Below are 8,661 nucleotides of genomic sequence, written 5' to 3' on the forward strand. Positions count from 1 at the left end.
CAGTATTATAGAGTGCGACCCAGTGCAGGACCTATCAATCCAGGAGCTTCTATCAATATTACTATCACATTACTATCAGGTAAGGCTCTTGTATGATTACCACACCAGTATTATAGAGTGCGACCCAGTGCAGGACCTATCAATCCAGGAGCTTCTATCAATATTACTATTACATTACTATCAGGTATGGCTCTTGTATGATTACCACACCAGTATTATAGAGTACGACCCAGTGCAGGACCTATCAATCCAGGAGCGTCTATCAATATTACTATCACATTACTATCAGGTAAGGCTCTTGTATGATTACCACACCAGTATTATAGAGTGCGACCCAGTGCAGGACCTATCAATCCAGGAGCGTCTATCAATATTACTATCACATTACTATCAGGTAAGGCTCTTGTATGATTACCACACCAGTATTATAGAGTGCGACCCAGTGCAGGACCTATCAATCCAGGAGCTTCTATCAATATTACTATCACGTTACTATCAGGTAGGGCTCTTGTATGCTTTATTAGCCAATCAATGGTGCCATGTTTAGATGTACTAACTCTTTCAAACTATTTTTGCAGCTCCCTGCTAGAATACTGTTGTATTTGGTGCCAATATATAGCTGTATACCCTGTATATTGGTCAAGACATATATAGACCGAAGTTCCAACATGTGTCTGATGGGAAACAGTTTTCTTTCCAAGGCATATCATGCTAAAATTGATCAGCAGCTGCCTTATTGGTATATTAATGCTTCTTATATTGGACAGTTCTCAAGTATTTCTTTGTGTCATGACGCCTAAGGAAGGCAGATTTAGTTTAGCAACATTGTAGGTTAATAGGTGTCATCTGCTAAATAATCTAAATAATGCAATTTGGGATAATAAAAGGACCAAACATACCCACAGTAACCAATAATGTAATTGGCAGCCATTATTGTGTACTGTAAATCTCTGTATTAAGAATAGCTTCCTTTTGACGATTGTGCAACCCATTTCAGTATACCTGCCGGAACTTTAAGCCAACGGCTGCCATCCTAGGCGACTTCCGATTTAATTTTAGCTTGGTGGAGGTTAATATTTTAGCAAGTGGAACAGTTTGAGACTACAATTATCGAAATAATTCTTGGAACGCTTGAGTGTAAACAACGAAAAACTGTCACCCCCTCTCCCCTGTGCAATGTTGAGAAATGCCAATGTCTTCAGCGGTTTCTCAGTGTATTCCAACATTGATTGATGGGGAGAGGGGAAGGGTAAATCATTGTTGTAGATGTCATGCTTGTTCCCAAGCACAATATACATCATTTCCATGATCATATGAAATTTTGCACGGAATTTCAACAGAGTGTGCCAAGCGTTCCAAGTACTTTTTTTGAAGATTGTAGGTACAACAAAATTGATTGACATGAGAGGCGTCTGATGCAACCTACTGAACCCTGTGCTTTAGTGTCTATACAGGCTATATCAAAATGATTGTTTTCCATCAGTTTGGATGTTTGTTGAGAAACTGCCTTCTACCAAATGCAAGCGGGGATCATCATGAAATGACCACAATTAACAGATATACAAACCTTTATAACTTACAGTAAGAATTCCAATTGAATGAACACAGCTTTCAAAAGCTGTACTTGATCCAACCGTGATCGTATATCGCGTATTTCAAACTACAACGCGAACGCACGACCTTGGATACAATACTAACCAATCACGAGAGCGTTGGCTTGGTTGGATTCACTTCTGTGGTACCGGTACTCATGCACAGTCGTACACGCTGGCGTGCATCGCGCAGTGTATGCAAAAAAAACGTCATGTTATGTCAGGCTGTGTTCATTCAATTGGAATTTCCACTGTAATTGGTAAGTTACATGGTTCTAATGTTGAATTTGAATGTGGCAGTGTAGTCCATAATCACTGGAAACTGATGGAAAATAATATTTTTGATACAGCCTGTAAACAAAACAGGCAACATTAGTCTGGTAGATCAGGTTGTTTCTGCAAATTCTTTCTTTCTTCAGAAGTAATAATGCCTGCAAACTGTGTTCTGCATAACTCAGAAAGTATAGGGAGATATCCATATTTCATCTGGTGTATAATTCATTGGTTTACTACACAGCAGCTAAAGGGAGTATCCCATCATGCATTGCAGTCTATCTGCTTGCTCCATAGCAAATGTATACAAAATATAAACAAGAGCCGCTTAGATATTGAGAGCTATGGATAGTTTCACAACACTTTAGAGATCATATTTTTTCAAACAAAAGTCTAAGCTCCCCTGATATAAGTGAGTAATTGAAAGTTGAAGTGAGGGATTTTGTGTACACTTTCTATGGCATGTGCAGTTCTACTATGGTACTGCAGAGCATGATGGGATACACCTATCAGCTGCTGTGGGTTTACTCTATGTATTTTTTTTTCTTTATAGGAAATCAAGAAGAAGTAGCCAAGGACAAGTTTTTAATTTTATCAACAGAACTAGGGGAAGTGATTAGGACACCGGCAGAATTGTCTAATTACTGGAGAAGAGTACCCAGAGGGAATATTGTGGAACATAGGTAATGAAAAATAAAGATAATTTGATAATCTGAGACAAAATTAAAAAGACAAGTTTGCGACTGACATCACTGTCAAGCTCTGTCAATCAAACTCCATATAACCCGTGATTGGTTATTAGTTCATAAAAGGAGGTTGATTCATTCGGTGCCTTCATCAGAGAAAAGGAATTGCAGAAAATGGCACAAATCTTTTGTACTTTTACAAGGCAAAAAGTATTGTTGACATGGTGCCTTCAGGAAAGAAAGTTTCCCATTACTAAGACCTAACTTTTGAGATGGTTAAGTTGTAGTGTTTAGTTTGATGTACAGATCAGACATCAGATACAAATTAGTCTTTTTAATTCTGTCTCCAATTATATCAAGAGGTATTTTCCCATCAACTATGATATAAAATTGGATGGTTTGAACCCAATGCACAAATTTATTGGTAGAGCTATGAGTTTTAAAATATTGGACAGGACGTAGTCGAGTCCAATATTTTAAAACTCATAGCAAGACTAATAAATTTGCATTGGGTGAAAAAAACATCCAATTTTATCATTATTATGTTTTCAGGATCTTATTTTGTATTTTGTTCTCATTTTTTTTTTTTCTTTTTAATTTTTCTTGATTTTTTGGGGTCAAAATCGACTGCTCCAACATACCTACAGCTAAAAAAAAAAAAATTGAAAAAAAAAATTTGAAAAAATTTGTAGACTGCTTTTTCATTCATTCATTCATTCATTCATTCATTCATATTTTATTTCCATAAAAATCAAAGACATTACATAAAAATATAAACACGGTACATATGGAGGAAAAGGCTGGAAGACCAAAAAGGTCTGAAAGTTAGCCTTTCCCTGAAATCAAATGAAATTAACAAAATAAATCAACATCACATAACATAACCAAAAGACAAGGGAAGGGGGGTGCTCACGTTTCTGTTTCCTTCATGTATTTTGCACTCAGATAAGACCAACAGATCCTAGTCTAAAAAGTGATTTCTCTGCCATGACAGTTGCTGGGTGCTTGGTACCTGGTACCACAGCGCTCAATCCACCACTTCCCATCCCAAGTCGGGATTTTTTGGCCCCTATTTCCGGAACTCCATAAATTTCCATAACATTTACGAGGGACCATTTCACAAACATTTACAAGTTACAACAGCAACGCTTCGTTAGTATGCAGCTTTTCGGAAGTCTCAAAATTCTTTGTAACTTATGACGCATTGTAAAATACATTTCACTAAAATAATTTACGGCCTACTTTTCACTAATAGAGATTGATTATTCTGCTGGAAAAAATAGAAATTGAGACTACTTCATTCGTGATTGTACAGGCATGACAGGAACCCTTTGTAAAGTTACGACTATCGAAATGGTATTCGTAACTTGCGAAAGGATATAACCGAATTACGAAGGTTGAAACAATGGGGTAGTTCTAGTCATTGCAAGTGTTTATAACGAAATACGAAAGGCAATACCTGTAAAGTTCTATACAAAATGCACTGCAATGCATATGCAAGAGCCAAAAGCAAGGGTGCAGAATTTGGAACGACTATATCAGCCGATTTCATATCTAAAACCCTACCATGTATTAACATCACACACTGTGGAGTCTTCTGGTAGTAGTAATTAGTCAAAAAAGTGACCTTTGGCAGGTAAAAATCCCCAGGTTTGGTCAGAAAATGAGATCCGAAAACGCGAGGGGGTAGAATTCGGAAGCCATGAAGCTGTTGTTATTGGTTGTGTTTACAATGTTTGGCGCCCAGTTTTACTACTTACAATAGGTTTTGTACGGAGATTTCACCAAACCACATTATTATTAGTTGTAAACAAGTACAAAAATGCCACATTGTTGCATTTCCATGCCTAGAACCATTGCAAACTTCTGCCGCTACGGTGTGACTGTGACTGAGTGACCTGAATTTTTTATTTTCAATAAAAAATGTCTCATACAGTGCGTTTGTGTTTGCTATAGTCTAGATCGCATACAATCGGCTCTATTTAAAATATGTTAAAATTGGCGGCAAAATCAGCGATTTTAAAAATCACTGGGGATTAGAATCCTTGTGGCGCTATTTATTTGGCGTTTTAAACTGTGTGGAGAGGTATAGGAAGCAAGATTCTGAAAACATAATAATGAATTGTATTGTATTGCCACATAGTAGCGTCTATGCGCTTGATGTCGTTAGACTATTATCATTGTGTCGTCATCTGTGAATGATAGTCCAGTTCATAGCACGATTATGATGTAATTGAGTATGTGGCTGCAATTTGTTGCCATAATCATGCTTATTTGGTGAACTATGTATGATATTGGCTTCAGTTTGGCACTCGAATAGTTTTGAAACAATGACAACATATTTGACATACGTACGACATGATGACAATATATTTACCATGACTTCTAACATCACTTGTTAACAGTAAGGACTAAAAATAAAATTGTTTGATTGGCGTAACCCGACCTACCCTAAAAAATAGGTCCGACCCTGACTTTTTTTTTTTGCAAATAAATAATAAAAAAAATTAAAAATAAATAAAAATAAACAAATTAAAAAAAAAAAAAAAAAGTTCCAAAGCCTTTATCAAACGAAATTTTCAAGTTAAAAAGTTGGAAAAAAAGCCCGACCTACCTACCCTAATTTTTTTTATGTTACATCAATCAAACAAATTGTTTTAGGCCTAATCCTTTCATAATTGGGAAATTATATGAGAAAAAAGTTTTAATTTGTATCCATATCAGTGGAGTTTATACATCCAGTATGTTGAAGTCATTTTCATCAAAGTCTGATAAGGGACTGATTGTTCACACTTTATTTGCTTGTCTTATTGCAGGTATTCATTGTGTTATCATCACCCAACATATTTTTCATCTTTTTTTTTTTTCCTTTTCTATGCAGAATGAGATGTCAATACAACTTGCCTTCAATCCAAGAAATGGAATTCAAATGGATAAGAGAACATATGCTAGCAATGTCCAAAAATGTAAGTCATAAAATAGAAAAACAATACAGTGTGGTCCAAAAAGAACTTTACCCAATTTGAAAGCTTAATTTCTCGGAGTTCAGAGTAGCTATTCCCAATATTGTTACATATTTTAAATATATATCTGTCTAAGAATATGTAAAGTTCTTTTTGGACCACCCTGTATAGCATGATCTATATACTTAATTCCAAAATAAAACAGTACCCAGAGTTGTTAGAATAAAGAAGTACATATATTTGAGGCTTAGCACCAAATTCTTTTAGGGCATTCAATCTGAGCATGGACGTAAAAATGTCTGGTTTTTGAAAAATGTTAAAAGTATTATGACTTTATTTCTGTTCTGATAGCAGTATGTTCTTTATGTTCTGTAGTCCATTTCACTAAACTTTACAAAGCTTTGTAAGTCTCAAAATCGTTCGTAAGTTTCGATGAGTCGTAAGTTGTATTTCACTAAACGGTACCCTTCGTAACTAATAGGGATTTACTACAGGGACCCTTCGTAAACGTATGTCTAGTATTAGGATATTCATAACTTACGAATAGTTACTTGAGTTAAGAAGGGTTAAAAGGTTATAGTGAAATACACCCCTGATGTGATATTTTTTTGGTTATCTTTCCTGCCTCTTTTAACATCAAACTCCCAAACAAAGTCACCATGGAACTTATGGGGTTATAACCAAGTAAACATGACATGAATCAATGAAAAGCAACTCATTTTTGAAAGAAATATTAATTTTTGTTAGGTAGAAAATTCAATTTTGAGCAATTTAAATAAGGGTTCAAAAGAAATAACGCCCCCCCCCCCTAAAATTACAAAGCATTTCTTTGCATAACTTGACATACATTTGGTTGATTTGAAAAAATTAAAAACCTGTGAATAGAGGAATCGTTTTGCTACCCTCCCAATTTTCTTTTTTTTGAAAAACATTTTTGGTTGATCAAAATTATCACATTTTCCAAAAATGATGCTTTCAGAAAAAGTTGCACTTTTCAACATCCTATACATGTAATGTACAAAAGCGTTCTCGATATCAACGTGATCAATGTAAATTGTTAGTTAATTTGTCTTAAATTTTATGTATCCGATTACTCAGTCACCCATGCAATCATCTTTCGGTATAAAATAATGATTCATTGACATAAATTTTGACAAAAATGGGGTTTTCAGTCGGTGTTTCAAAAATGGTAAAATCACTAGAAATAAGGTTTGCAGTGTGATGCTGATTTCCTTTGTTGGCTAGGAGAAATGAAAAATTTACTTGCAAATTGTAGACTGAAACAGTTACAAAGATCTATAGCAACGGCTCTCTTGAATAAAGGCGTACATGACAAGAAGAAATGGCCAACAAAGATTGGAGGTTGGAAGTCAGCATTCAGCCAATTAACTGCATGCAGCCAATTTCATGTGGCCACATCATGAGTGTTACACCTTTATCCAAGAAAGCCATCATTTTAAATCAAAATACAAGATGCTTCAACTGACCCAATACAGGTAAATGTTCACCCTTTTCGTCAAATGTATGTGTGGAAAGCTCATTTCTCCTTCCTAGTGATTTTATCATTTTAAAACAATGCTGATTAAAAACTTCAAAGAAAATCTCATTTTACGCCAAAATTAAGTTCTGCAAATCTTTGTTTTGCACTGAATTATGGTTGCATGGGTGCCTGAAGGATCGAAGACAGAAAGGTAAAGGAAAAAACCAAGAATTAAATCAACCATAACATTAATATCGAGAATGTTTTGTACATAATGTGGTAAAGTGCAACTTTTTCTGAAAGCATCATTTTTGGAAAATGTGATAATTTTTGACCAACAAAAATGATTTTCAAAAAAAAGAAAATTGGGCGGGTAGCAAAAAGATTCCTCTATTCACAGGTTTTAAATTTTTCAAATCAAACAAATGTATGTCAAGTTATGCAAAGAAATGTTTTGTAATTTTAGGGGGGGAGTTATTTCTTTTGAACCCTGTATGAAAGAATCCTGAAGGTTAATTTGTACGACTTTGTCAGATCACAACAAATATTATGGTAAGAAATGAGACTGTGTGGGCATGTATAAAGAGTGAAATGCCATAGCAGATTTTGTCTCTGCTTCTTGGCGTGATCAGCATCAACATTTTGTTTAGGATGTGCACAATTTGAAGCTCGATGTTAAAAGCTAGTAAAGGCCAGGTAGACATCATTCCTGTTTGGTCAAATCTACCAAACTTGCTGCTTCTTCCCCCTACTTGAGATGGGCGGTGGTGGATTGAGCGCTGTGGTACCAGGAACCCAGCAACTGTCATGACAGAGAAGTCACTTCTCCAATAAAATAGCTTTTCAGACTAGATTGGTGTTATCTGAGTGCAAAATACATGAAAGAAACAAAAAGCAGTCTATAAATTTGCTTGATTTGATTATTATTTTACAGCTGGAAACCGTCAAAGCACACAGCGCCTCACTGGAGAGCCGCACCTATCGTTTACAAATGATACTTCGCATTCAACTCTTCTGCATCTTCGTGTTGACGCTTGTGTGCGGTATGTGGCTGATGGGGTGGATTGATGTCGACGGTGTTGAGGGCGTTTGTCCAGCAGGTCAGCAAAGCAATGCAGCAGAACACTACACAAAAGTGTTCAACCACACACCTGTGTAATAATGGATGCTAGTGGCATGGAGGAATATTTTGTGCATTCCGTATTTCGTCAAATAGTTGCCCCCCCCTCAAATAAACGCGCCCCCCCCCTCCAATAAACGCCCCACCACTTTTTTTCAACCAAGATGTTTCAAAAATGCCGATATTTCCAAGCTATCTTGTGTAGTAAGCTTACCAAGTTGCCCACATGGTCGATAATAGCGTCAATAATTGGCGAAAATCTGGATTGGAAACCCGGAAGTGAACCAGAAGTCAGTGTTTCTAGTTCATAGTTCATCATTTTAGCGTGAGTTTTAAGTTTACCTAATGATTTTAACAGGAATTATCGTTCTAAAATTGACCTTGAATAAACGCCCCCCCTTGGGAAAATGTAACGCCTCGGGGTGTTTATTTGACAAAATACGGTATTAATTATGTAATAAGAAATGTGCCAGAGTGCCAACCAAAGAGATTAAACCCAAAGAGTACAGACTCAGAATTGCCTTGTGGGTATACACTATGGTAAATT

The 8,661-nt window shown here is 36.0% G+C and overlaps 1 protein-coding gene across 1 annotated transcript in view; it reads left to right on the forward strand.

Annotated features, from left to right (window-relative positions):
• LOC140160738 (motile sperm domain-containing protein 2-like) overlaps positions 1-8,203 on the forward strand; it is a 47,079-nt gene extending 38,876 nt beyond the window's left edge. The window contains exons 14-16 of the mRNA XM_072184037.1: positions 2,419-2,548; positions 5,433-5,517; positions 7,929-8,203. Coding sequence (XP_072040138.1) covers positions 2,419-2,548; positions 5,433-5,517; positions 7,929-8,153 — 440 coding nt within the window. The 3' untranslated portion in view covers positions 8,154-8,203. The remainder of the gene's footprint in view (positions 1-2,418; positions 2,549-5,432; positions 5,518-7,928) is intronic.
• The last annotated feature ends 458 nt before the right edge of the window (positions 8,204-8,661 follow it).

Source organism: Amphiura filiformis, chromosome 9, assembly GCF_039555335.1.
Source record: "Amphiura filiformis chromosome 9, Afil_fr2py, whole genome shotgun sequence".
In the NCBI taxonomy this organism is placed as follows: domain Eukaryota; kingdom Metazoa; phylum Echinodermata; class Ophiuroidea; order Amphilepidida; family Amphiuridae; genus Amphiura; species Amphiura filiformis.